The following is a 27,328-nucleotide window of genomic DNA, read 5'->3' as shown; positions in this document are numbered from 1 at the left end:
GGAGCCGTGGGCACAGTGCTGGACGTGGCTGTGCCACAACCAACGTGGCGCAGGGCTGAAGGGGGAGTTGTCCGCCCCAGGGCGAGAGGATAAACAGGCTTCTGTCCTGAACCGGGAAAGCAGGACGCCGTGATCCCCTCTGGCCAAGCTCGGGGGTTGAGGAGAGCAGGATCCCTAGTGGGCGGCTCACCTGCTCTGTGTGTTGTACCTGGGTGGCTGCCTTGGCCACGGGCTGCTGAGGGGCTGCCTGGTGTTAAATTAAGCTTTGAAAGCTGCGGGGTGGGGGAAGAGAGGGGTCCTGGGTTTAGGGTGGCCTTGGGTGCAGGGTGCCCTGGCCCAGAGCCCAGCCTGCACCTCAGGAACATTTTTCTTTTCCCAATGACATTTAAATGCAAATTATCAAGAGCCCTTGAAGGCGGCACGTGGGCGGCGTGGGGGTGGGTGGGCACTCCTACAGCGGGGTCAGGGCTGTAGGACCCTGCCCCAGGGTGTGCTGCCCAGTGTCCCCCACCTGGCTTCCCTACCTGCCCAGCCGCCTCCCCACCCTCCCCAAGTCCCCCCCTCCAAAACCAGCAGAAGCACTGGGCTCGTGCCCCCTGCAGCACCCGCTGATCTGCCCGGCCCCGGGGTGGGGGGGCAGGACTGCACACTTCACCCCCCTCCATGGCCAGGACCCTCCTCAGACAAAGACGGCCGCTGTCGAGGCATGGGCACATCACTACATCGTGGTGCAGAAAGTTCATGTTAAAAAAGATGACAGTGCTTTTCCCGAGCGCTTGGAGGTAGTGGAGGCAGCGCCGCGTCCCTCTGCGGGGCTGGCACAGTGGGGTGAGTGCCTGTGGCAGCTCCCCACTGCCTGATGTCGGATGCTGAGAGCCAGAGGTGGCTGCCGGAGTGTGAGGTCTTGCTGGAGGGATGCTCTGCCCTGTGTACACCTCGCAGGTGTGAGTAGGCAATTACTGCTGCTGGCTTATTACTTCAAACCTCATCCCCCTCTTTTGGCACTGGCGATATAATGACCTTGTCCTGTAAAGAAGGGTGAACGGGAATCGGTTACAGTAAGCGTAGGGTGCGTCTAATTTGAAGTACAAGGACTTCTTCCACGCTGCAGAGAGGAGACTCTGCGTGCTGGCCCACCACCACCCCAGCAGAGGAACCAAAGCCTCCCAGCCCCGGGGGCTCCACGTCCTCTTTTGGGGTCTGTCCTGGGGCTGGTGGCTCTGTGGGGACTAGGTGGCACCAAACCCATCGAAGGAAACTGGAGCTTAAGCTTCCTCTCACAGTTTTAAGCTGTTGGCTTGAAGAGGCTGGGCAATGTTTGCATGACCTGTTCCCTGCAGGGCTCTGGGGAGGAGGATCGCAGCCTCAGCTCTTTCTGGAGCTGCTGCCCGATGGCAGCAGCCGCATTTGTAGGTCAGTCCTACAGCTCGGGGTCACTCATTCACCGACAACCAGATAAGAGGCAGAGCCCTTTGCACCTCCCTGATGTGTTGGCACAGTGCGGGCTCAGGGGGAGCCTGCTGGGATTTGCTGAGCTTTTGGGAAAATGCTGTTTTGGCGTGGTTGGGGGCAAGCGGGAGAGCCCTTCACCCTGTCCTTACATCTCGAAAAGTGATGTTGTCGAAGCCCTGGGGAGCACTGCTCTCCACCGGCATCCCGCTTGGCAGCCCTCGCCGCTTCAGGCAGTACCAGCCTCCAGCGGCCACCAGCGCCAGGACGATGATGGCCAGGAGAAGACCGAGCACCACCTCTGCAACAAAGCTGCTGGAGGATTTCTCTGCAGGGAGAGGAGATGCTGCCAGGCTCAACCCGCCACCCAGGAGAGCTAGCTCAGCCCCAGCCTCAGCACCAGCACCCTGAGTGGTGCCACGTTGATCTTTCTCATGTCGCAGCCAGCCCCAGCCCCGCACCTTCCACTGGCACCTCCAGGCTGGAATGGCAGCCCCCCCCGGAGCCGTACACGATGTCATCCAGTGCCACTGTCCCCTCCATCGGCCACCTCCATGTGGTGACCTCAAAGATGATCTGTGGGGGAAGATGAGATCAGGGGTTGGGATGGGGTGTGTGGGGTGTGTGATGCGTGGGGAAGGCACCCCCCCCCCCCCCCCCCCCCCAGGGCAGCTCCACTCACCTGGAACTCACTGGGGCTCTGCACCGGTACCACACCGCCCCGCCAGCCCCGGCTCCGGTGCCCTGCCACGCTCCACACCGTTCGCTGCCCTGACGTGCTGTGCAGCATCACACGCAGCTCCCCACCGGCTGCAGCATGGAGGGGAACAGGCACCCCAGCATCAATGGCCGTCCGCAGCCCCCGAAAGCCACCGGCCCCCCCCGGCCGTGTCAGCCTCCCTTGGGATGGCAGCACCCAGCGGGAATGGGCCATGCCCACCGCCCAGCCAGAGCTGAACTAGAGTGGCCATGGTCCCATGGGTGGGGAGGGAGTCTGCAGCCTCTCACTGAGACCCCCCACACACACTGTGGGCTCGTGACACCCTCCCCAGGGCTTACAGAGGTGCTCTGGGATGTCCATGTGGTACCAGAACCACAAGCAGGAGTCGGCAGCAGCAGGCAGGTGCTGGCTCTCCAGCCGGGCAGCGGTGCCCCCCAGGCCCAGAACACTGACGTCAAAGTGCACGTAATGACCTGGACAGGCAGGGACAGAGCGCAGGGTGTCCCCCAGTTCTGCAGCCCACCCCCCACATGTCCTGCTCCCCCACAAAATGCCCAGAGGATTGACCCCTCCACCCTCCCCACCTGGCTCCTCACTGCCCTTGGAGAGCTGTCCCCCATCGAGCGAGGAGGGGCCGGGGATGCTGTGGAGCCAGGCCTCCGGGGACACGCCGGGGGACATTCTTGGGTGACCCCACCTATCCCCAGCTTCTCTTCCTCCCTCCAGCTGTGCCAGGGTGCCCGGGGGGGGGGGGGGGTGGGTGTCTCCTACCATCCCTTGTGCTCAGGGTGTGATCCTGCTCGGGGCCAGGGTACTTGGCAAGGGGGACCCCACTCTTCCAGCCCCAGGCAAAGCTGTGCAGGCGGGGGTCCGAGGGGCTGCTCCAGCCACACGTGTCCCGCTCGAAGTCACAGGATGCTGGGAGGAAAGGGGGGCTGTGAGGCACCCAGCACTGCAGGCACCTGCTGCCCTGCACTGCCCGGAGGGAGAAGGGGCAGCCAGGGGGGCAACCCCCAGCGCCCTCCCCACTGCCCCCAGCTTTGGGCCAGGACAAGCTCAGGGCAGGAGCAGGGCGCCTGGTGGCCATGGCAGAGCCATGATGGATGGGACAGGCTGTCCCCAGCCCCATGGCTGTGTGCCCCCATGGGGTGCCCCAATTCCCCCTCGCCGCTCCCGGCCAGTCCACAGTGCCCCGTGGCGTGAGCTCTCACCTGGCTGGGGGCAGGCTCCGTCCAACACGTGCAGGTCATCCAGCGCGATGTACCCGTGGTCACCCCCAGCTCCCACCACCTCGAATATCGCCTGCCAGAGGGGTGGGCAGGCCGGTGCGCTGAGGCTGGCAGCCGCCATGCTCATCTTGTCACCCCCCCCAGCCTGTCCCGCTCCCTACCGTGAGGTCCGCAGCACCCTGCCCCATCTTACCTGCCAGTCCTCATCCTGCTGGACGGTGACATGGCTGCGGTGCCAGACGTCCCCCTCCATGGCACTCACACCCATCACCTTCCTCCGCACCCCGCTCTGCTCCACAAAGACGCCGAGGGAGCCTGCCCAGGGCACCCGCCATGGAGAGGGGGTCCGGGGCTGTGCCATACAGGACCCCCACCTGCCCAGAGGTGCCTCCCCACCGGGGCCTTGCAGGGGGTGTTATAGTGCTCACCTGGGGTGCCAGTGCTCAGCTGGTACCAGAAGGCCAGGCACTGGGTGGACGCGGAGGGCTGGTAGGGCTGGGAGGTGAGGGCAGCCACATGCCCCGCAGGCAGGGAGTCCCTGCCTGTGCCCACCACCATGTAATGGCCTGGGGGAGACAAGTCCCTGCGCTGTGACCCCCACTCGGCCCTGCTGGGGGGGGCACCAAGGGACCACTGGGGGTGGGGATCCCCCCAGGTTGGGGAGGTCCCCCGGGTTGGGGAGCCCTGGGGCTGGAAACTCTGGGGTTGGGGACCCCCAAGCAGTAGTGCCCTCTGCACATCCTGGGCAGGGCAGGCAGGGAGGGCAGGCAGGATATGCAGGGCAGGCAGCAGGGCTCCACCAGAGCCCCAGGCCGCTGTGGCCCCAGTACCTGTGGTGGTGCCGGTGGTGTGGTCAGCCACAGGGCCGGCAATGGTGCCAGTGCCGTTGCTCTGCCGCAGCCAGGTGCCCTGCCCGCTGGCTGCCAGCCCACAGGCATCTGCCTCGAAGGAGCAGGAGAGCTCGGCCCCGCAGGGCCCCACTGTCAGCGCCAGGTCATCCAGCGCCATGTCCCCCAGGAACCCATCCCGCAGGGCCTCGAAGGCCACCTGCCACCGAGACAGCAGCGTCAGATGGTCCTGTGCCCCACTGGCACCCGCTGGCACAGGGGGTACCTGGCACTCACCCGGTACTGCTGCCGGCCCGTGGCGGGCAGCGTCGCCCGTCCCTGGTGCCAGATGCTGCCCTGAGTCCCCCGCTGGGTCCACAGCACCATCTCTTCTGCTCCCTCCAGCAGCAGCTTGAGGGTCAGGGTGCCTGGGCAGAGGGGAGCATGGGGCAGCTGTCCTGCACCCCTCGGGGACCCCGTTGTCCCAGGGGAGCAGGGCCCAGCTGGGGCATCCCCGGCAGGGTGCCATGGGGCTGCGTACCAATCTGCGGGCCAGCCAGGCGGTACCAGAAAGAGAGGCAGCGTGGGGCGGCGGCAGGCTCCTGGCGGTAGGTGATGAGCTGTGCCCGCTGCCCACGGCTCCACTGCGCAGAGGGATCCACAGCCAAGAAGTAGCCTGGGTGTTGGGGACAGCCAGAGTGGAGGGGACTCCAGGCTGCACCCACACCACTTGCACCCCGGTTCTGGATCTGGGTGCGCCTGGGCTGCCCCAGCCAAGCTCGCCCAGTGGACACGGGGCTGCTTGGGGTGCCCAGGGCACGTCCTGGCCCTGGGGACAGAAGACTGCGGGTCACCTGGGCTGCCCAGGCGCCCAGGAGAGGAGCCAGCCCCTTACCCGATCCAGTGGTGTGGTCGGAGCCCTGGCCCTGCCCCGTGCTGTGGACCCATTTGAAGTCGCTGGACTGATCCTGGTACCAGCCGCACATGCCCCTCTCGAAGTTGCAGGACAGCTCTGGCCAGAGAGAGGTGACCGTTGCGAGGGAGTGGCGATAAGGCACCCCAAGAGCAAACAGGTCCCCCTCTGCCCCCCCGCCCCACTCCCTGGGTTCATCCCACGCAGGTGTCCCAGGGCAGGATGCATGCTTGGCCCTTGCCCCAGGGTTTCCGCAGCATGGTCCTGTACCTGGGCTAGGGACAGGGTGACAGTCACCACGCGGCCCCCATGGGACCATCACCCATCTCTGCGGGCAGGGGGTTGGGGTCCCCTCCTGCCCGTGGCCGCCCTCCCTGCCCACGTGCCCCTGGCTGTACCCGTGGCCCCCGGCGGCACCACGTCAGGGTGGCACTGCACGAACGTCACGTTGTCGATGGCAGCGCTCGCCGAGTCCTGCAGATCCACCAGCCCCAGCAGCTCGACCTGGGGGGGTGGCGTGGCAGTGAGCCCCGAACTGCCTGGCAGCACCAGCACCACCCCACCAGCAGCCCCCCAGGCTGGTCCCTTTGCATCCGGGCGCACCTGGAAGGGCCGGGGCCTCTCCCCCAGTGGGACGCGGACATGTCCCCCGGCCGTGGCACTGAGCCCCCACGTCTGCCAGGCCAGGTGTGTGGTGCCAGTGGTGTGATCCGCGATGCCGACGGCGAGGAAGCCTTGGTGCGAGAGGCGGGGTGGAGGCTGCAGCCCCTGGCTGCCCCCCGCAGGGCCCCAGCACCCACCCAGCCCACAGCCACAGGGGACGGGGACACCCTGGTCCAGGACAGTGTGATGGGGCAGAGTGGGGCTGGGAGAGGCAGCAAAGGCAGGCAAGGGTGGGGGGCTCTGCCCTGCGCCGTGGTGGGGTGGGAGCGGGCAGGGCACCCCGGGGATGGGCAGGGAGCAGGCAGGGCACCCCGGAGCCGCGCAGGGGGGGTTACCTTGGGGGCCACTGTGGATGTGGTAGCTCATCTCCATGGCGCAGGCGGGGCCGGAGGGGCCCAGCAGAGGCGTGAGTGCCTTTGCAGCAGCCACCATTTGTCCTTCTCCTGCCTGGAGGGCCAGGAAAGCTCCTGGGCAAGGAAACACCCTGAGAGGTTGGGCCTGGGGCTCTGTATCCCTGGCAGCAACCCCAGCTCAGTGCCCTGCCTGGGCATCGCCCCCACGCTTCCTGCGGTGGCACCCACCCCACCCCCCCAGCTGGGTGGGAGCAGGGGGCCCCTGCACCCTGGTGGCCCCTGAGGTGCGGGGGACCAAAGGCCATCTGCTTGGCGGTGGAAGCAGCCTCACCTGTGAGAACGGTGTCGGCAGGCTCAGTGTCCCTCTGCACGCCCCAGCGCAGCCGCCCCACGCTGACATCATGCCAGCCCCCGGCCCCCACCTCAAAGGTGGTCGCTCCTGCAAAATCCCAGGCTCAGCCCCACGGGGCCACCGTGCTTCCTGGGGGCGACGCAGGCACCTACGTTCCCCGGCTGTGCCAGCCAAGGGTTTCTGGGTCACCCTGCCCTGGGCCCCTCCGCCACTTGACTAGCATGGAGCTGGGCGCCTGCCCACGGCTCTCACCACAGCGCTTCTCGTCGGAGCCGTCAGCGCACGTCTCGGCAAAGTCACAGGCCAGCTCTGCGCTGATGCAGTCCCCGCTGTCACAGGCCACCTCCTCAGCCGCGCAGGGGCCGGCGCCGGCCCGACTCGGCAGTGCGATCAAAGGCGTCGCTGATGGTGAAACAGCCCAGGATGGAGAGTGGTGGCGAGAGGGGCAGGCAGCACCATCGGCTTCACCTCTTCACACCGCCATCCCCTGCCCCTTACCATCTCCCTGGTTCTCCTCCTGCCCCAGCCCTGCCCTGCCCATTCCCCTGCCCTGCCCTGCCCTGCCCTGTCCTGCCCTGCCCTGCCTGCTGCCACCAGACGAAGGGGCCGGGGGGGTTGATGGCAGCTGCCTGTGGGTCCTGGGCAGGCAGGAGGTTTTGGTGCAGGGGATGGAGTGTCACAGCTGCAGGACAAGGACACCGGGCAACCCAGGCTGCGGGCCCCAGGGCGGGTGTTTGCATGCTGCGTGCAGGATGGTCACCATGATGAGCAGAGGGACAGGCAGACCCTGCGGTGGGTCCTTTACAGATGGTGCCAAGGGCACAAGACCCCTGGGGACGGCTGCCCGTGCCGGAGCAGGGGTGAGGGCCAGCCGACCTCTGGCTCACCCTGCTTCTGCACGCAGCCTGGAGACAGGATCAGGTCGTCGATGGCCACGGTCCCCGTGCCGCCGACCACCCCCTCAATCAGCACCTGCAGGGAAGCACCGCACCGGCAACATCAACACAGGGTCGTGCCCAGCGTGGAGGGGACGGGTGATGCTGCAGGGCAGGGGGGACTCCCAGGAACTGTGGGATGGGGGAGCCCAGCTCCTGTGATCGGGCAACACGCGCTTCCCCCAGGAAGGGGCTCGCTGGGAGCAGAGGTGATGCTGCAGCTGGAAGGGCTGCGCAGGGGGCGGCCGGCAGGGCCCGGTGGGCTTGGGGTGATGGTGCTGCCCGTACACACAGCCATGGCCTGCAGCTGCCCGGGGTGCTGTCAGGGTGCCAGTGGGGTGCCAGTGGGGTGCCCCCCAGGGCCAGCTGGGGGAGGTCAGGTTTTGTGGGTGGCCGTGAGGGACAGCAGACAGGACAGCGGGAAAGCATGGGGTGACATGGGGTGGATGAAGACACCTCCCCTCTCCCCTTTTCAGTGGGGTGGTCCCTGGGCTGGGGGGGGCTGGTAGGGGGATTTGGAGGTGTGGGCACAGGACACAAGGGTGGCACAGGCCAGCACCAGGAGGCTCAGCTCTGGTGTCCAGTTCCCAGTTCAACCCCTAGCCCTGGTCCCATGGGGGTGGCCCGGTGCCCCTCACCCCACAGGCAGCCCAGTTCGCCCCAGCACAGCCCCAGCCAACCTGGAAGCTTGTTGTCACATTGAAGTCCACTCTCTCCCGGACCCAGCAGCTGCCCAGGTCCCCCGTCCTCTCCCTCATCAGGTGCTTGGTGGAGCTGGTCACATAGGAGATGCTGAGGCTGCTGGTGGCGCAGCCATGGAGGTGGCAATACAGCACGAGCTGGGGACAGAGAGAGGGGTGAGCGAGCACCAAAGGGGCAGGAGCACGCAGCCCACCACACCCCATGGCACGGCTGCCCCGTGGGATGCTCACAAACATGGGGCTGGAGAAGCTCAGAGGTCCAAACGGGCACCGGAGATGCCACCAAACCACCCCCAAAAACCCGCTGCCCCCCCGCCCCCAGCAAAGGGCCAGTTGCAGCCCCAGGCCCACGTGGGGGTCCCCAGCCGGGTCCATATGGGCTGTGACGTGGGATCCCAGCTGCGACTCACGGAGCAGGAGCTGGTGGCCTGGAAAGTGGGACTGGTGAGCTGTGCTATGCCGCCGGCTCCCGCGGCCGAGGCGCTGTCCACGTGGAGGAAAAAACCTGCAGGAGGCACCGGGAAGGGGCTGAGTGGTGCTGAGTTACACATGTGGGTGCAAGACGCTGTTTTCCCGGCACAGCCTCAAGTCAAGCCCAGGCGCGTGTTACCCCAAGGACTGGAGGGCCAGTGACGCCCCGGGGACCCATGGTGGACGGTGGGGCTCCCCTGGGGTACCGCTGCCCGGCCACGTACCCGTCCTGCTGTTATTGCTGTGGTCCCGGGTGGGGATGCCATACGCGGTCCCCAGGTTCAGGCTCGTGTTCCTCTTCCACTCTGTCTGCCCAGCCTTCACCTTCCAGCTGCAGAAACCTTGCTCAAAGGGGCAGAGGGCGAAGGACTCTGCAGTAAGGGAGGGGGGGGCAAAGTGACCTGGGCGGTTCCTGTAATGGGCTGACCCCTCCACAAAACCCTCGGGGTGATTTTAGGGCGCACAGCCATGGGGCACAGCTGGGGTGAACCCTGCCAGCCCCATGGCCTAGCCTTGCCCTGCCAGGGCAGACCCTCAGCTTGTCCGTGCAGTCGGGGGGCCAGTGGGCAGGACCCCCTCCCCAGGTCCAGGGATGCTCACTGCACTGCGTTGTGTCTTCATCCGAGCCGTCCCCGCAGTCGTCGGTGCCGTCGCAGAAGCGGTGCCGTGCCAGGCAGGAGCCCTGGCTGCAGTGGCTCTCCTCCGCCCCACAGACCTGTTGCTTGGGCTCTGGGGCGATGGGACACACCGTCAGCACGTGGCTGGCCCCCGAGGGACCCCGGCACATGCTGGACTCCCCCACATCCGTCCCTGTGTTGCTCGAGGCTTTTGCTACCTGCCCCATGCCCTGGCCAAGGCAAGGTGCCCCCCAGACACAGCGGGCCGTGGGAGAGCTCCCCCAGGGTGCAAAGCCCAAACAGTTTCCCTGGGGATCCCGGCTTTATGTCATCCCAGCGGATGCAGACTCACTCTGCAAGCCGCAGTTGCTGAAGATGATGTCATCAAGTGCCAGCTCTGCCTTGCACGCAGGCGGTTGTGTCAGGGAGAAGATGAGCTGCCGATGAGAGGACGGGGATGGCACGAGCTGCCCAGGCATCTGCGGCTCCTGGTGCAGCACCCAGCTCCTCCGGACCCCGCTTGCGGGGATGGTGCCCAGGTACCGGCACGGGCCTGTCTCACCTGGAACGGCTCCGTGATTCGTCCCGGGTAGGCGACCAGCTGGTGCCAGCCCTCGCCTCCACGCTCGGGGCTCTGCCACAGCCCCACCGCCTCATCCCTGTACACCATGGCCAGGCGCAGCACTGGCTGCTCCGTCAGGTTCAGTCCTGCAGGGAGCCCCAAAACGTGGTCCTGGGCACTGGGCACCCCGGAGTCCCTGCGGGGACAAACCGAGCCCCGCCAGCCCTGGGGACTGGCGCAGGGACCCCTGGGCCCCACCAGCCCTGTTTGCGGAGCCTGGAAGAAGCGAGTGGGTGGCAAGGACGCATCTCGAGGTGCCGGTGGCCCTGTCCCTCCCACTGCCCCCCGTCATTGCTTCCCTGTGCCCAGTACCCCGAGGCCCATCCGTGCCCACCGTGGGCACCCTCACCGCTTCCCGAGAGGTGGTACCAGGCCCTGATCTCACACGTGGCAGCTGCTTCCCGCATCACCGGTGACCTGAGCCAGGCCGTGGCCTTGGTCTTTGCCGGGGGGGACACAGTCACCATGAACCATCCTAGGGAGGGCAGAGAGCAGAGTGGGGGCTGCAGCCCCATGGGATGGCACCAGAGCCATGGCCAGCACCGCTCCTGCCCCACCATGGGTCTGCTCCATCCCCTGCACCCTACAAGGATGGGTGTTCTGGCACCCCAGCTTCAGGGCACCTGTGGCCCAGAGGTGCGGGGCTGTGGGTGCCCAGAGCCTGCTCGCCAGCCGAGCAGCTCCCGCTTACCCAGGTCAGTGCCCACAGTGTGGTCCGAGTGGGGCCCTGTGCCCCATGTGGCCAGGCTGGCCCGGCCCCGCACCCATCTGTAAGCCGAGGTGCTCACGTCCTGCCAGCCACAGTCGCCTTCCTCGAAATCACAGGTGAAGGGGGTGCCCAGCACAGCTGAGCTCCTCAGGTAGCCTGAGGGTGGAAGGATGGGGTGTCAGGGCAGGGCTGGGTCCCCCCCAGGGACCTGCACCCACCTCCAGGACCTACACCCACCTCAGGGACCTGCACTCATGCTGGGGTCCCGCACCCAGCACAGGGACCTGCACCCAGCCAGGGGACCTATGCCCACCTCAGGACCTGCACCCGCTCCAGGGACCTGTGCCTACCTAGGGGACCTTCACCCACATTGGGGTCCTGCACCCACCCCAGGACCCACCCAAGGGACCAGCACCCACCCCAGGGACCTGCACCCACGGTGCCCCCAGCTCCATCACAGGCTCTCGCCGCAGGAGCAGGGTCTGGGAGGGGGATGGTAGGTTGGGGGACGTGGCGGGGGGCAGGCACCCACCGCACTGGTTCTCATCGGAGCAGTCGCTGAAGTCACAGATGAAGTTGCAGAGCCGCTCAGCCACACTGCTGCTGCTGCTGCCACCCGCGGACCCGCCAGGGGGGACGGTACCAGCTACGGGAGAGACAACGGGGCTAAAAACCGTGTGATAATCCGGGCACGGTGCCCACGGCAGGTGACAGAAGGCACACAGGTGACATTTGTCCAGGCTCCCTGGTTTGGGACTCTGCTGGGGGGAGTGCTGATCTCTCAGCGGCATCATCCCTTGGACGGCACCCCCCACTGCCCCTTTGCCCCTCACCTCCCACATCTCCACCTTTGCCATCTCCCACCACCAGCCCCACTCCCGCACAACCTCAGGGTGCCAGAGCCCTCCGGGGCTGGGGCACTGATCCTCCGCCATGGTATATCACACCGCTACTCCGAGTCTCAGCCCCCATTTTGGGGGAAACAGGAAAATTGGAGCATTTTCCTCCCCACGTGGAGCAAAGCCATTGGCACTAGCACTCGTTTGCCACGGGGAACGCCAGGCTGACCTTTGCCAGCGGAGCCCAGAGGAGGGTTTTGCTGAGCTATATCTGCGGTGGACACCCCAGGAACAGCACAGCCCCCCCGGAGCTGGAGGAAGCAGTGATCCCCATGGGAGCTCGCACCAGGGACGGAGCAGCCCAGCCAGTGCCGCAGCCCCTTCCCTCCCAACAGCGCGTCCCCCACGTTGGCAGAGAGCTCACCCAGCAGCAGCAGCAGGAGGGCGAGCACCGCCTGCCCGGCCATTGCAGCCTCCAGGCGGTGACGAGGGTACAAGGGAGCCGGGAGAAGCACGAGGCCGGCAGGGGAGGCCACGCTGTGAGCCAGGGCTGGAATCTGCTCCCCAGGACCTGCCTCACGTTGGACTTCAGCCCCACCGTTATCTGCTTCCCAGCCCTGGCAGCGGGGTTTATGGCGAGGCGGTTTGCCGGGTCACCTGCGGTCCTGCCGCCCGACGCTGCCACCAGCATCGCAGGCAGCGAGCTGGCAGCTGCGCGTCCCCAGGAGACCTTCAGCTGCTTTTCCCCACCAAACCCCTCTTCTTCGGCTGTGCTGAGATGCTGGGTGCCGCTCTGACCAGCACAGGGCCAGCTCGCGGTCCGGCGGCCACTTCTCCCTGCCGAGCTGGTGATGCTGCCAGCCCGGGAGAAGCTGGCACCTCTGCCAGGGGCGTGGGGGCCCTGCCGCGCTAGCTGCCAGGGCTGCATCATGCCTAACCACAGCGAGAAACAGTCCCTGAGCATGCAGAGCAGCGGGAGAGCCTTTGGGTGCAGGGCCCAGTCCTTGGGTGCAGGGCCCAGGTTTGGGCACGGGGCTCAGCCTTTGGGTGCATGGCCCGGGCTGGCAGCGGGGTGCACCCTGGCCAGGGAGGGCAGCAGAAATGGGGTGCAAAGAGAGACCCCAAGGCAGGAAAGGTATAAACGGGTCGCGATGCACCGAGGCAATGGTGAGCCACAGCAGGCAGGGATCCATAGGACTCGGGGGGGGGGGGGGTAGGCATAAAAATGTTGGGGCTTTGAATTCAGAACTCCGACCGTCTGGAGACTTGGGACAAGGCTGGGAGACGAGGCAGGGACAGGCAGGAGGAGCAGCCTGTCTCAGCACCCAGCCGAGCTGGCCTTGCCAAAAGCCAGGGCTCCAGTGCAGCGCAGCCCCAGGGACACGCCGATGGCGAGCAGGAGGGGTCTCAGCCCACCCGGTGCAGGCAGAGCAGCCCGGCAGCCCTCTGCTCCCACGGCCACGTGCTGTCAGTGCGGCAGCCGCTTTGGGAGGGTGGCCTGGCCAGCGCAGAGCCTGGCAGGCTGCCCGCAGTGCTCTTCCCAAGCTCCCGCCTGCCTCTCCCCAGCCCTTACCCTCTTCCCCAGCCCCCGCAGGCAGCCCCGGCCCTGGGGACCCAGAGGTGCCATCAGCAGGAGCCTGCCCTCACCCCTGCCTGCACCACTCTGCCTGGCAGGAGCATCTCGGCACCCAGCTCGTGGCTGCCACAGGGCAAACAGGCACGGCTCTACAGCCACAACCGGTCACTCCTGGGGGAGAACAACCCCATCAGACCCTCAGGACGGAGCGTGACGGCAGCCAGAGCCTCACACGGCACCACCAGAGCTGCCTGGTGATGGCAACCACCGTCCCTGCCTCAGTTTCCCCACCTGGGCAGGGAATGCTGCTGCCTGGGCCCGTGGGGGCTAGCACTGCCCCAGGGGAGCCCTCCTGGCTCTGCTGCCGGCAGCCCGTACCGAGACGGGCCCCCCGTTGCTGTAGGCTGAGCACGGAGGTTTCTCCCCTCCTAGCCGATGGCCTTGGACAGCAGATTGCAGCGCGATTGCATCAGGCGCGGTAAAACATCGGGTTTGGCTCCTTCCCCCAGCGTGAGCAGGGACCTTGCGCCCCCCCAGCCTGGGCACCCTGGGGCCGGCAGTGCCTGCAGGCAAGAGCCCTGCCCTTCCCCTGCTCCCTGCAAACCTGGCAGGCACCGGGCTGAGCAGGAGCCAGCACCACGGCCTCGGGCAAAGCAGCCACCAGCCTCCCGAGTGCCACAGGCAGAGCATCTCCGCAGGTCTGATCCCTCCCTCTGCGCCGGGGAGACACGGGGGAACACTGGGCCCCCAGTACGAGAGACAAGGCATAGCGGAGCAGATCCAGCTAGGGGCTGTGACAATGACGAAGGGACTGGACTTCCCACGAGCAGAGGCTGAGAGCTGGAGCTGCTCCGTCTGGGGAAGAGAAGATGCTGGGGCATGTCACCCAGGTGTGTAAAGACCTGACGGGAGGGAGCGGAGCGACGGAGCCAGCCTCTTCTGAGCAGCGAATGCCCCGTGAAGGGACGAGAGACAACGAGAATAAATCAAAAAAATGAAATGCCACTTGAGATGAAGAAAAATCTTTTTTCCCTGTGAGGGTCGTCAAAACCAGAGCAGGCTGCCCAGGCTGCTGTGGGGTCTCCATCTGTGGAAATGCCAAAAACCCACCCGGCCACAGCCCTGAGCAACCTGCTGGAGCTGGCTCTGCTGGGGCAGGGGCCCACCGAGACCATCGCCAAGGTGTCCCCAAGCTCTGTGATTTGGGGACTGTGCTCCTCCATGCAACCAATGCAAGGCACTCAGCCCCCACCCACCCACCTAACAGCCACTAGCGCCAGGGAATTAGACCCTGTACACGCACGACCGTTGGGTGACACTCACTCCGTCATGGGGGAGATGGTCAACACCTTGCAGGAGGGAAGGTCTAGGCACAGCAGAGCTATTTTTCTAGAGGCCCAGTGCAACCTCACGTGTGCCCAGGGTACCTGGGCTTAGCCCCAAGCTTTCCTCCCCCTCCACCAGCTTGCAAGGCTTCCTCCGCAGGAGACACAGCCCCCGCTCCAAGCCACCTGCCCCACACCCCCAGCCTGGCCATAAAGCTCACCCCATCCATCACTGTCCACTGTTTGAGTTAGGGCAGGACACCAGGCACACGGGCTGAGCTTCAGCAGGCCGTGCTAACCCTGCGCCACGCTGGGCAGAGGAACCATCTCCGGTCTGGGCAGCCCACATCCCGGGCAGCAAGAGGAGGAAGCAGGAGCAGGCAAACGGCCAGGCAGAAGCCGGAGCACACGGGATCGCAGCAGCCCAAGTGAAACGGGTCTGGGACCAGGGGCGGGGATGTTCCTCCAGCCCCGACCTTGCATGGGACAGCGATGGAACGATCCACCTGGCCAACCTGACCTGCACATCTCCTTCCAGCTCCCCTGCCACTGAAGGCTCCAGCAGCTTCTCCCCATCTCCCCAGCCTGCTCCTCGCTGGAAGCACAAGTGGAGAGTCTGCCTGGGAAATACTGAGGGGCAGGAGCCAGTCCTGCCCGTCTGGAGGGCTGAAGTCAAGGAGGATGCTCTACCTCCAGGTGTGACCTGTCACCTGCCAGGGCAGGAACGGGCATGTTCTTCCCAACTGCGCTGCCAGGCAGCTTGGCTCACCCAGCAGAGGATGGGGATGGTCCTTCCCTCGGGACTGCCCTGCCCTTCCCTCCACCAGGCATGGGGGCCTCCCGCTTTCTCATCTGCCTCAGCCCTTCCCAAGGCAAATCCTGAGGCACCATCTGCTGTCCCCACCCCAGACCCTGCCAGCCCCAGGGTCAGGCCCCCCACGAGGGGCTGGAAACGCAGGGGAGCCATGAACGCATGACCACGCAAGCAGCTGCGCTCCCCAACGTGTTTAATTCTCACATACACACGTGGGACAAACCCCCTCACCACCGGAAAGGCCGGGGCAAAGCACCCGCCAGCTTCGCCGAGGCTTTGCCGTGCTGTGCCGGGAGGTGGGGAGCACCCATGGCGCGTGGGAAGTCTGGTGACAATGGCGAACGGGTGAGATCAACATAAATTAAACCCAGGAGAGCCCAGAGCACTGGCGAGCACAGGGAGCCTGCTGCCACTGCCGCAGCGCCAGACCCGGCCGCACCAGCTCCAGGCTGGCGCCGCCGCCCAGCCAGAGCGAGTCAGTAGCCTTCATCCGCCCAGGTGATCTCGTAGTCCGGATACTTGGCTTTCAGCTTCTCCGTAGTCACGGCGTGGTCCGCTCGCCCAAAGCCCTGGCAGAAGAGAGAGGGTCCCAAACTAGAGCCAAGGTAGTTGCCCCCGTGGGAGACCTTGGCGAAGCCCTGGGGCAGCTCAGCGCAACCAGAGGCTCTGGCAGCAGCAGACACCGCTCAGCCCGGGCCTCTTTAAGACCGATCGTCTCCAACCCCTCCGTGGTGGCGGCTCAGATCACAGGCAGCTCGGCCTGGCTCCGGCTGCCGGACAGCATGGCTCCCAGGCAGGGGGACGGCGCTACCCCGGAGCTGGGAAAACCGAGATTGGCATTACCGATACCCTCCTGGCTCTCAGGGGGACACCGAGGGGACGCGGGCACCCCAGGTCCGCCCTGGCAGCACCGCTGCCCCCCCCGGCTCAGCCCTTCTGCTCCCAGGGGTGCGGTGCCGGTCTGGCCAGGAGCAGCAGGATGGACGAGGGCACTTGCGAAGTGGAAGAGGAAGAAGCCACGTTCACGGGTGGGTCCCCCCACCCCGCCGCACCCCCACGCCCCACTTACCACTGAGTACCCGTAGACGTGGATCTTCCTCTCCTCGGGGCGGTGGGAGAGGCGGCCGCCCCCCAGGCACTCGCAGCCCAAGCCCTGCTGCGCCAGCTCCTGCGCCATCCGCTCGTAGATGTCGGCTGCGTGGGGAGGGAGCCGTGGGGCGGGGGCACGCGTGGGGCGGGGGGGGGCGAGCGGAGGGGGCGGGGACGGGGACCCGCCGCCTGAGCCACCGCCCACGGTCGGGCCCCCTCCATGCCAGCTCCCGGGCCCGGCCGCTGCCCTCGGTACCCCCGGGCCCACGGGTGCGCGGGATGGAGCCCCACCGGGGATCCCACCCCCACGGGGCCCACCCGAGACATCCCCGGGGACCCCGACCCCCCCCCCCCCCCGCGCCTCCCGCCCCGCCCCCGGCGCCCCTCACCGTGGTACTCGGCCCAGCCGTGGCCGCGCACGACGTCCTTCCCGGGCCCGCCGGCCGCACGCACCCGCACCAGCACGTACTTGAAGACGCCGCCGCCGTCGATCTCCACGTCCGCCACCCGTGACAGCGCCTCCGCCGCCGCCGCCATCGCGGCCGCCGCGCCACGCCCCTTCCGCCCCGCCGGCCAACCGGCGCCCGCGGGCGCCCGGCCCCGCCCCTAGGCCCCGCCCCCGGCCGGAGGAAGGGCGGAGCCCTGCTCGGAGCCGCGTCCCCGGGCGGCGGGGGGGGGGGGGGGGCGGCGCGGGGCAGCGCGTGCCGGGGGGCGGGGCTGGGGAGCGGGGCTGCCGGGCTGCGGGCAGGGGCCGGGCGGGGCCGGGGGGCGGCGGAGCGCTGCGGTGCTGCCGGTTCCCTGACACCCCCCCCCCCCCCCACACACACACACATCCCCCCCCCGCCTCGGGCGGCCCCAGAGCCACGGCCCTGCCGGGACCGCCCCCGGCACACAGCACACCCACACCCCCCCCCGCCACGCCACGCCGCGCCGTGCCAGCCCCACGCGGATCCTTCCCCCCGAGCCCACCCGTGTCAACGGCCAGGGACCCCCCACGGCCGCTGCCCCGCGTGCAGGGTCTGTGCCCGCACCCAGAGGCCTTGCGGGGTCCCGGGGGGCACCCGTGGGTGCCTTACAGCCACCCTTACAGGGCCCCCGCTGCACCCAAGGGTACCCGGGGACGTGCCGGGACACACGCGGCAGGAACTGGGACCTTGTGCAGCCCCGTCTCCCACCTGCCCACCGCGGGGGGCCACAGCAGCACCCCCTCCGCGGTGCTCCGCGGGACCCCGGGTGCTGGGGGCACGGCCCGGGGGGGTGGGCAGGGCGCTGGGTGCTGGCAGGGTGCGTGGGCGGGCAGGGGGGGACTCTGGGCGTGGGGGCAGCGGGGCAGCCCGGTGGGCAGAGGCCGGGGAGCGCCTGGGGTGCCCTCGGCTTGGCCGAGCACCGCTCGCCCTGAGCGGGCTCTTGCAGGGGCTTGCCCGGACGCCGGCCGGGACCTGTGCAAACCTTGGCCCACACTCCTGTTGCCCCACGGCCTAAACCCCCCCCCCCCCTTCTCCTGCCGCTCTGGCTGTGGCCCCCCCAAGCCAATGCCAGCCGCCCGCAGCCCATCGCTGCCTCCTCCCCTCGGTGCCGCACCCGAGGGGGTCCCCGTCCCACTGCGCCAACGGGGCAACACCTATCTACAAAGGGGGGGTGACCAGGGGCGCCGGGGGGGGTCCCCACCCCACGTTCACATGATGTCATCCAGGAGGTTGGGGCTGGCCACCCAGTCGAGGGTGCGGGGCTCGGAGGCTGCCATGATCATGCACATGAACTGTTTGCCCGTCCTCTTGTCGATGGGGTAGATGGTGGTGGGGGTGAAGCGCTTGTTGCTCTCCACGAAGTCGCAGAGCTGCTCATAGACGGCGGGGAACTCGTGCCGCAGGAAGACGCCGCGGATGCGCAGCTCCCGCTGGATGTTGATGAAGCAGACCTCCCGTGCCTTGCGGCCCTCCTCCCCCTCCTTGTCGATGTCCGCCGTGCCGGGCGGGGGTGTCAGGATCAACGTCTCCATGTCCCGCTCCTTCTTCAGGATCTTCTTCTCGGGGCTGGAGGACGCTAAGGCCACCTTGGCGTATTTCCTGACCGTCGGCACCTGCGTCTTCGGCGACGGTCTCTCTGGCACTTTCTGGGTGACGGCCACGGTTACATTCAGGAGGAAACATTCGTCGGGGTCATACTGGTTGCCTGTCTCCCGCAGCTCCCGGGCGTACTCCCCCAGGTTGTCCGAGTAGCTCTCCAGCTCCCGCAGGGACAGGTAGGTGGGGGACATCAGCAGGCTCTCCAGCCCGAACTGGAGGAAGTTCTCGGCCGAGCCGGCATTGGGGAAGCCCAGGAAGAGGACACCACGGCCGCGGGAGAGGTAGCCCACCTTGGCGATGCGCGAGAAGGCCTTGTGCACCTCGGCGTTCTCCCGGCAGAACTGCAGGACGTGGCGGCAGACGCTGCCCACGCGCCCGTAGACACAGCTCTCCTTGTGCGTATCCCAGTCCTCGCGGCGGCAGTGCCGGGAGCAGTAGTACGTGTAGCAGCTGTGGCACGACTTGAAGTAGAGGCAGGCGTTGAACATGGTCTCTGTCCGCCGGCACTTGGCGTTGGAGCACATCATCATGTCGTCCTCCTCCGCGCTCAGGTCGGGCGAGCAGTTCTCCGGCGACTTCTCGAAGGGGCCGACGGACAGCGGGGCGGGTGGGGGGCGCGGGGCGCTGGCACGGGAGCTGGGACCCGGCTGCTCCTTCGTGGGTCGGGGTCCCTCGGGCGCACTGGGGGGGACCCTCCTTCCCTCGCCCCGCCGGGGGGGCCCCGGGGCGCTGCTGCTCAGAAGCTGCTTGAGCTGCTCAGCGAGGCTGTCCCTGTCCCCGGCACGGTGGCTCGGTGCCGGCTTGTAGTCGATGACGAGGTCGGTGATGAGCTCGTCCAGCTGCTCCAGGCTGCGCTGGCGCCCCGAGCCGCTCTCCCTGGGGACAGGCTGCGGGGCGCAGGGCATGGCATAGGGACCGCGCTCCCGCCCCGCGTCCAGCACGTCCCAGCTGGCTGAGCGCCTCTCACTCCTGCCCAGCCCGTCGGCACGGATGTCGTTGTCAGTGATGGTGATTTCTGGCGTGACGTACCAGGAGCGGCCCGGGGGACCGCGGCCGCTGTCAGCGTGCACCCTCTCGAGGATGGAGCTCTCCGAGAGGGACAGGGCGGCGTAGCGCTTGGGCGAGCTCGACAGGTTGATCACCACAGGCTGTCGGCGCTCCTCAGGGGATAAGGCACGGTGCTGCTCCTGGGCGAGCAGGTTCTCGTAGCTGCGCCCGCGCTGCAGGACCTCCTCCCTGCGTGCTGCCGGCGCCAGGATGTTATCCCAGGATTTGGAGTAGTGCTGGCTCTCCCGGCCCAGCCGCGGGGGGGTTACGCCATAGCTGGCATGCCAGGAGGAAAGCATGGCCTCGCGCCCGGCTGGCTGGGGGGCGAAGCGCGACACTTGCAAGGTCTGGTAGGGCAGCGCGCCCCGCTCGGGGCAGTACCAGTCGCTGAAGTGCAGGGGCTGAGTGCTGCGGGGTGGGGGGCATGTCCGCGACAGCACCTCCCGCTCCCGGTACTTCCCATAGTCCTCGGCATAGAAGACACGGGCAGAGGACCCGAGGGCCGGGTATGTCCGGGTGTCCTCGGCGTACAGGGTTTTGATGGGGGTGCCACGGGGGGCATAAAAGTGGGGCTCGTCCCCGTAGAAGGCGCGGGCAGGCGCCTCCTGCACCGGGTAGCCCCGCGCCTCCTCCACGTACAGTGTCCGGGGTGGCACCGTGTGGACGGTGGCTTTGGCCGGGTCCTCAGGGTAAAAGTGCTGGGGGATGCTGTGGCGGACGGGGTAGGGGTAGCTGGCGTAGCCGGAGCTGCGGAGGGGCATGGCGGGGCTAGGACACCGAGCCGGCTCCTCCGCGTAGAAGAACTTGGTGGGGACGCTGGGGGCCGAGAAGGTCATGCAGCCCCTCTCAGGGTACTCCCTGAACTCCCGCGAGGCCGGCACCGGCACCGTCTGGTACGCCAGCGCCCGGGGGTCCGCCTCGTAGTACTCGCCGGGGTAGGGCAGGAGCGGGGGGTCCCCGCTGTAGGAGTCGCTGGGGGTGGGTGTGCGGGACGCAGATGCCTGCCTGCTCCCTGGCACCGCCAGGCTGCGGGCAGCCCCAGGCGCGCGGGGCCAGCGCGTCGGTTCCTGCCGGTTCTGGGCTGCCCGCAGGCTGCGCGCCGCGTGCACCAGCACCGCCTCGTCCGGCTTGATGTCCACCCGGCACTTGACGTGGGGGCTGGCGCCCACCTTGGTGCCCAGCCCTTCCTCGAAGCAGTTGCTGCCCAGGCAGAGTGGGGAGATGCGGCTGACGCTGCTGCGCTGCGGCTGCAGCTTGATGGGATGAACCTCGTTAGCCAGCGCCCGCAGGGGAACCTGGCTCTCGCGGCGCGGTGAGGGCTCCGGGCGGGAGGGCTCCCGCGCCACCCGCAGCGCCTCCCGCCCGCGCCGGGCCGGCGGCGGCGACGCCGAGACGGTGATGGGCACCGGGGTGAAGGTGGACTTCACTCGTGGCGCGCTCTTTGAGCGGGCGCGTCGCTTGGGCTCGCTCCTCGGTGGGGGGGCTCTGTAGGCGTAAGGGTCCGGCTTCGGTGGCGCCCGCCTGCCCTGTGGCCCCGGCGCGGGCTCGGGGGTGCCGGGGCGCGGGCAGGGGCGCTCCATGGCCGGTGGGGTGCCCAGCTGCTCGTCCAGCGACTCGAGGAAGTCAAAGCTCCTGCAATGGCGCTTGTTGAAAGGCTGCGGCTCGCGGGGCACAGACGAGGACATGGAGGCATCACATCGTGCCAGGGGCTGGCAGACAATCGAATCCCCGGGGGCTGCGGTGGCCACCTTTATGTCTTGGTACACCGTAGACACCAGGATGTCAGGCGGGTCTGTTCGTGTCATCTTAAAAGCGACTCTTCTGCCCGCTGCCCTTCAGACGGCCTCAGAGGAAGGCAGCCAGCCCTGCAAGAGAACAGACGAGGCGCCTAAATCCCGGCGGGGACCTCAGGGAGCCGCGACGGCACTGGATAAATCCCCACAGCTCCTGAGTCAGGGGGTTAGGCCACCTCTTCAGAAATGAGGGTTCAGAGGCGTCCCGGCCTCCGCTGCTGCTGTCAATAGTCGGATCCCCACTGAGGGAAGAAGCTGGAAAAAGGCTCCAAATCCGGGGTGCAAATAACAGAGCAGATGGCAGGGCACCCACAGGGCACCGGGCACCACGGGGCAGCCGGGGAGGGGTGCCAGCTCACTGCAGGGAGAAGAGGCCACCGACCACCGTGCCCTGGTCCCTGGGGTGCAGGACACGGGGACCATCTTGCAGCACCACGGGAAACAGCAGCTCTGAACGGGCCTGGGGGGACCCAACACCAGGGCCCCCCGCTGTGAGCATCCAAGTGGCTGTGGGGTCTCCTAGGACCACGCGTGCCCACATCCCAGCACACGCTGTGCCCAGCACCAGCATTGCAGGCAGCGCAGGCAGGAGCATCCCCCAGGGATGGGTACCAGGAGCACCCAATGTGGTGGCCGGGAAGCCCATGCAACTCTGGAGCTCTGGGGGTGCAGGAGCCATACCCCCTCCCCATGGTGGCTGCACCCACCGTGGCCCATGAACACCCCTGTGGGGTGCCAGCAGTCCCTGCTTGCAGCCACATCGCTCCCTGGGCTCCTCCGGACCGGCACGGGTGGCAGTGGGGGATGGCAGAGGGGTGCTATGGCGGGTGCCCCAACCCTGCGTGCCAGCAGTGACTCCTCCATCACTTCCCACGGCTCCAGGCAGGAGAGACCAGGGTCCCTCCACAATAACCCTGTCCCAGAGGGGCTGTGCTGGCTCAGCGCCCGCCAGCTTTGTCCTCTCCTGCATTCTGGAACACATCACCAGGCTGGACAGCAAGCGGGATGGTGGCTGCAGCTCCCGTGGGACACAGTGTCTGGCACCCACCACGCACCAGCACTGTGCACCCCACCTGCTCCGGGACAATGCTGCACGGGTGGGCAGGGTGGGCAGAGTCCCCAGCCACATGCGTGACACAGCTGTGTGACAAGGGGGGGACATCAGCACAAGCCCCCAGAATGACCCGGGGAGCAGATGAGGTGATTTGCCTGCGGGACCTGGTGGGCTGTGGCACTCATCTTCACCAACAGCCCATCGAGAGCCAGCTGCAGGCTGCCAGCGGAACCAAGTGGACATACCACCGGCTTTGCCTACGGCGGGGACACCCGGCCAGCTTTAGCGCTCATCACATCCTACGAGGGTTTGCTTTTTTGGCCACCTGCCCAAAGGGCCCAGGAGCACAGGCGGGCGCCAGCTGCTCCACGATACACTAAAGGTGCGCGGCAAAGGCCAGCAAAAGGCGTTTGGCTTTAAACAGCAGGAGAGGACCACAGGGAAGGTATTTCTGGGAGGAAAGGAATAGACTTTATTTGGCAAGAAGCAGTATCGACTACGCAGAGATGGGAAGGGGGGGCTTGGGTCCCCCCCTCGGTCTCGCCCCGAAGCCAGTGCGGTTGGGGTGTCTGTCCCTGGAGTGGGCTGGGGAGAGCTTGATGCTGGGGGGAGATGGGGATCCCACTGCCTCCGGGGCTGGGGGACCAGGTTCGCCCCCATAGAGGTGGCTCAGCATCGCCCCTGCTGCATTACAGTGCTTGGGAGCTGGGCCGGATCCGCGAAGGCAGCACCCCACGCCACAGCGCTGCTGACAGCGGCACTGGGAAGCCCATCGCCATGGTGTCGGGACGGCTGGTAGGCAGGGAACCACAGCCCAGGGTCCTACCTGGTCCGGCGGCAGCAGGGAGGGGGTGGGTGGGCTGAGCTGGCTGAGGGCCCCGCGGCGGCTCCATCCCAGCACTGCAAAATAAGAGAGGCAGATGAGGGTCCCAGGAAACCCCCAGCCATGGCAGAGGGGTGGTTGTGGGGGCCATGGGGTGCCTTGGAGGGACATCGAGCACCTGGAGAGACCCCTGCAGCTGCAGCCCTGCTGAGCCAAACTGAACTGTAGCCCAGCGAGGCCACCGTGCGCATCCCGTGCCCTGGGGACGTGGGCACTGCATCCCACGGGCACTGGCATGTCCCCCCACCTACCCCGGCAGCACCCCGCCGCCCGCAGAGCCACGCGAGGCTGTGATGGCGGGGGGACCCGGGAACAGCACGGTGCTGGCATCCCCAGCGCTGCCCGGGGTTGCCATGGTTTCTCCAAATTATTCCTCCTCTGCGAGGACAGCGTGGGTGTGTGGGGAGGCTGCCGGGGTGGCAGCGCTGTGGGGGGCTGGGGGGAACTGGGGCTTTGCGGCACCGCAGAGAGAGCAGAGTGCCAGGATGGCCCCAGCAACACTGCCGGTGCCCGGTGCTGCCACGCTCCCACACCCCACGTGTCCCCGACACCGAGTCCCCTCTGCAGGGAGAGGATTTTGCATCCCCTCCGCTCTCGTACGCGCCGGCGGGTGGGCCTGCGTCACCCCCTGCCCTGCTGGCTCTTGGCCTGCACCGGTCTCCTTGCGCAGGGTCTCCACGTGTGTCAGCCCGGGATGCTGACACCAGCTGGCACTGCTTTCGGGGCTGCCGATGCCCACCGAGCTCCCTGCTTGGGAGCCACCCTGCAGGGGCACACGGCCCCTGGGGACACAGCCAGCCCCCACGCACAGACACCTCCGGCCCAGGGGGGGCCCAGGCGGGTTGTTGCAGAGACCCCCGTGCCCCCATTGCTGGGCAGGCTGCACGGACACCTCTGCCCAGCCGGTGCCCAGCACGGCAGCTCCCCTCCGGCACACCTGCAGTGCTGCCTAGGAGCGCCCGGCAGGACCCCCCGCGCCAGCCCACAGGACCACTCCAGCTGGACCCGGCACTGCTGCGGAGCCTGGTGCCACCCACGTGCCTTCGCCCCACTCAGCACCCAGCCCTGCACCTGCTGCTGCCTGTGGGGCCCTGCCCGCAGCCGGGGGCTGCCCTCGCTGCCAGCCCCGCACCCCACGCCGCCTGGCATGCTGCTCTCGCCGTGCCGCGTGTGAGCACCCAGCCTGTGGCAGCTCCGGCCCCTGGGAGCAGCACGAGGGCGCTGGGGGCCAGGAGTGACCCCAGGCTGCCAGAGGGGCCCACAGGAGGCTGCCAGGAACTGGGGCGCTGCCTGCACGCAGCACGTGCGGGCTGTGCAGTGGGGCAGTGCAGTGCCCTGCCAGTGCACACCACACTGCCTGTACGCTGCCCCCACTGCTGCCTGCCCCACGCCCATGGCAGGGGTGCTGCCTGCCTGCTCTGCATGAGTGCTCTGCCAGGACACTGCCTGCAGCCTGCCCCCATGCTGCCTGCACACACTGTATGAAGCACACTGCCAGGGCGCTGCCCCTCAGCCTGTCCCTGCTGCCTGCACGCTGCCAGTGCACTGTGCACTGCTAGCACACTGCCCTCACGCTGCCTGCGCACTGCCCTCACGCTGCCCCACGTGCTGGCGGCCTGCTGTCCCCACGCTGCCTGTGCATTGCCCCAAGCTGCCTGCACACATCACCCTGCCAGCGCGCTGCCCCACAGCCTGCCACGTGCACAGCAAGGGTGCTGCCTGCACACACTGCACTGAGCACGCTGCCTTGCGCGCTGCCCGGGCATTGCTGCACCCCCTGCCTGCACGCTGCCTGCACATCCCACTGAGCAGCCAGGCAGCGTGCTGCCTGCCTGTATGCTGCCTGGGCGCACTGCACAGGCTGCGCTGCCAGCTCACTGCCTACACATGCAGTGCACTGAGCCTGCTGCCACTGCACCACCCTGCAGGCAGCCCGAGCAGGCTGCCAGAACACCCTGCGCTCCGCTGAGTTCACTGCCTGCGTGCGGCCCCACGGGCACTGCCAGCGCACTGGCAGCACCCGCACTGCCCCGAGCGTGCCGGCGGTGCGCACATCTGGGAACGTGGCCGGGGCAGCGTCTCACGTGCACTGTGACCACCGTGCTTGTGCATACGACGCTGGAGGTACCACCAGCACACTGCTGCGAGCGCGGTGCCTGCGCACGCTGCGCTGTGGGCATTGCCAGCCCACGGCCCTCCCATGGGCCTGCATGCTCCACGCGTGTGCCGGGAGGGTGCTGATGGCCGATGCCGCCTGTGCACGTGCTGCCCGGGCACTGCCCGCACAGGGAGCTGGCACATGGCGCTGCCTGCAGCGAGGGAACCCACTGCCCCCCCAGCCCCTGCCCTGCGTATGTGGCAAATGGACACTGCCCCCCTCCCCCCAGGGCACTCCCCAACACACACAGTGCCCTGTGGCCCTACAGCGTTGTCCCCCTTGCACGTCACACTGTCCCCCCCCACCACCCCCTGTGCCGCCCCAGCCCCGACCCCCGCAGCCCTGTACCCTGCCCATACCTCCCAGCCCGTGTGCCCCTGGCACCCCCCACACCCCCTGGGTGCCCCAGCACCCTCTGCCCTGCCAGCACCCCTGCGGGGGCTGATCCTGCCGGGGGGAGGGGGGAGCTACACCCCCGGGGCACAAGGAAGGCCCCGACCCCAGCCAGCCCCCGGCGCCACCTGCCCCCCCCGCCGGCCAGGCCCCGGCCCCCCGCAAGCGGGCAAGGGCAGGGAGCCGGGGGGCTGGGGGCTCCCCGGGTGGGTTTGCAGTGCCCGGGCAGGGTGGGGGCTGCGTGGGGAGGCCCCCGGGGAGGCGGCCGGGGGAGCGGGGCTGTCCCGGGCGCTGCCGCCGCCGCGTCCCGCAGACCCCGGGGCGGCGGCCCCGGCCCCCCCCCCCCCCCCCCCCCCCCCCCCCACTGCGCACAGGCACCGGGCGGCACCGGGCCCGTTGGGCCGCGCAGGGCGCTGAGCCCGCTCCGGGGCCAGCATCGCCAGGAACCGGGGCGAGATGCGCCCGCCTGGACACTGCGGCGGGCTGGGATGGGGCTGGGATGGGGCTGGGATGGGGGACACGGGGGGATGGGTTGGGATGACTCGGGGCGCGGGATGGGGATGGCCCCGGGGGGCCTGGAGGGATGGGATGGGGAGGGCACAGGGGGATGGGATGGGGATATGGGGCATGGGGGGGGATGAGGCGAACATGGGGGGATGGGATGGCCCCAGAGGATCTCGGGGGGATGGGTTCTGGATGTGGAACGGGGAGGGGATGAGATGGGGGCTCGGGGGGGGGGGGCATGGGGGGATGTGATGTGAGGCCATGGTCCGGGGGGGTCGCGGAGGGATGGCCCGGCCGGGGTCCCCCGGCAGTCTGACAGGCCCCAGCCCCGGGCCCGGGCCCCCCCTTACCTGCTCCGCGCCCGCCGCCTCGGCGGCCCCCCCGCCGCATCCCCGCCGCCGCGCTAGGCTCGGGCTGCCGCTGCCCCGGTGGCCGTGGCCCGGCCCGGCTCCGCCCGATCCGCTACGGCACGGCACGGCACGGCACGGCACGGCACGGCACGGCACGGCTCGGCTCGGCTCGGCCCGACGCTCCGCCGCGGCCGCCCGGCTCCGCCGCCGCTTGTTTTCCCATAAATACGGCAGGCGGAGTTACCGGCCGGGGCCGGGAGCCACCCACCGGCACCGCCCCCGGCCCCGGTCCCCATCACGGTCCCCATCACCTGTCCCCGGTCCGGCTCCGCTCGGCCCCGGCCCCCATCCCCGCCCCCCGCTCCCCGCAGCATCCCCCGCCCACTGCGGGACCCCCCGGGCAGGGTCTGCGGGACCCCCGGCGCCCCCGTGCCTCCCTCGGGGGGTTCCCCCGCACCCCGGGTGTGGGCACTCGCAGGGATCCCTGGAGGCACCTGCGTCTCCTGGAGAGGTGCTGGGGGGTTCAGCGCCCCGCTGTGCGCCATGAGCCCACCGCACCTGGGGGGGGTCGTGCCCTCACGGGCACCTGTCCTCGTGCCGGCAGCCCCCCCAGTGCCAGCGGCCCCCCCGGGCCCGTCCCCGACTTCACCACGTCCCGCCTGACCTTGGCACATCACCGCGGCCCTGCCTGGCCGTGGCAAATGGGCAGCAAAATCTCCGATAAGCTCCTCTGTGCCGTGGCCTCGTTTCCCAGAGGCGCCGGGGCTGCCTCTGCCTGCGGCGGCCGGAGCCCCGTGGCGGGGGATGCTCAGTGATGACACGGGCAACGTGCTGAGCCGGGCAAAGGCAGCGGCCAGCGGCTCTTGGCACGCAAC

General features: G+C 68.3%; 3 protein-coding genes across 4 annotated transcripts; all 3 read right to left on the bottom strand.

The window, feature by feature from the left end:
- Positions 1 to 737: 737 nt before the first annotated feature.
- MAMDC4 (MAM domain containing 4) lies at positions 738 to 11,327 on the bottom strand. The gene is given in 29 exon segments (XM_075772445.1): positions 738 to 1,026; positions 1,602 to 1,777; positions 1,911 to 2,025; positions 2,132 to 2,259; positions 2,509 to 2,643; positions 2,942 to 3,088; positions 3,382 to 3,472; positions 3,593 to 3,714; positions 3,828 to 3,965; positions 4,230 to 4,446; positions 4,524 to 4,654; positions 4,768 to 4,902; positions 5,122 to 5,238; positions 5,538 to 5,643; positions 5,743 to 5,873; positions 6,138 to 6,269; positions 6,487 to 6,594; positions 6,760 to 6,909; positions 7,395 to 7,479; positions 8,123 to 8,281; positions 8,554 to 8,648; positions 8,839 to 8,985; positions 9,215 to 9,343; positions 9,584 to 9,668; positions 9,794 to 9,939; positions 10,203 to 10,328; positions 10,545 to 10,718; positions 11,095 to 11,236; positions 11,238 to 11,327. Coding segments are annotated over 29 exon segments (3,672 nt in total). The 5' UTR covers positions 11,295 to 11,327; the 3' UTR covers positions 738 to 978.
- A 3,965-nt stretch (positions 11,328 to 15,292) lies between these two features.
- PHPT1 (phosphohistidine phosphatase 1) lies at positions 15,293 to 16,884 on the bottom strand. 2 transcript variants are annotated; one of them, XM_075772317.1, is made up of 3 exons: positions 16,675 to 16,884; positions 16,186 to 16,310; positions 15,293 to 15,685 (listed from the first exon to the last, which is right to left on the bottom strand). In XM_075772317.1, exons 1-3 carry the CDS (start codon positions 16,740 to 16,742, stop codon positions 15,603 to 15,605), a joined length of 276 nt encoding a protein of 91 aa, XP_075628432.1. In that variant the 5' UTR covers positions 16,743 to 16,884; the 3' UTR covers positions 15,293 to 15,602. The 2 variants fall into 2 exon arrangements, with proteins under 2 accessions (XP_075628432.1, XP_075628431.1); XM_075772316.1 differs by having other exon boundaries at positions 16,595 to 16,781.
- Positions 16,885 to 17,735: 851 nt separating this feature from the next.
- AJM1 (apical junction component 1 homolog) lies at positions 17,736 to 26,758 on the bottom strand. Its single transcript, XM_075772432.1, has 3 exons — positions 26,454 to 26,758; positions 22,992 to 23,065; positions 17,736 to 21,183 (listed from the first exon to the last, which is right to left on the bottom strand). Exon 3 carries the CDS (start codon positions 21,121 to 21,123, stop codon positions 17,881 to 17,883), a length of 3,243 nt encoding a protein of 1,080 aa, XP_075628547.1. The 5' UTR covers positions 21,124 to 21,183; positions 22,992 to 23,065; positions 26,454 to 26,758; the 3' UTR covers positions 17,736 to 17,880.
- Between the last annotated feature and the right edge of the window lie 570 nt (positions 26,759 to 27,328).

The sequence above is a fragment of the Balearica regulorum genome, chromosome 20 (assembly GCF_011004875.1).
Source record: "Balearica regulorum gibbericeps isolate bBalReg1 chromosome 20, bBalReg1.pri, whole genome shotgun sequence".
NCBI lineage: Eukaryota > Metazoa > Chordata > Aves > Gruiformes > Gruidae > Balearica > Balearica regulorum.
The sequence above is the reverse complement of the archived record's forward strand: the minus strand, read 5'-3'. Positions and strand labels throughout refer to the sequence as shown.

Bases quoted from the DNA above. Each gene is read 5' to 3' on its own strand.
- AJM1 (XM_075772432.1), bottom strand. From the start codon at position 21,123: ATGACACGAACAGACCCGCCTGACATCCTGGTGTCTACGGTGTACCAA.
- PHPT1 (XM_075772316.1), bottom strand. From the start codon at position 16,742: ATGGCGGCGGCGGCGGAGGCGCTGTCACGGGTGGCGGACGTGGAGATC. The intron at 16,311-16,594 runs GTGAGGGGCGCC...CTCCCCACGCAG, and splicing joins CGGCTGGGCCGAGTACCACG to CCGACATCTACGAGCGGATG. The intron at 15,686-16,185 runs GTAAGTGGGGCG...CTCTTCTGCCAG, and splicing joins ACGTCTACGGGTACTCAGTG to GGCTTTGGGCGAGCGGACCA.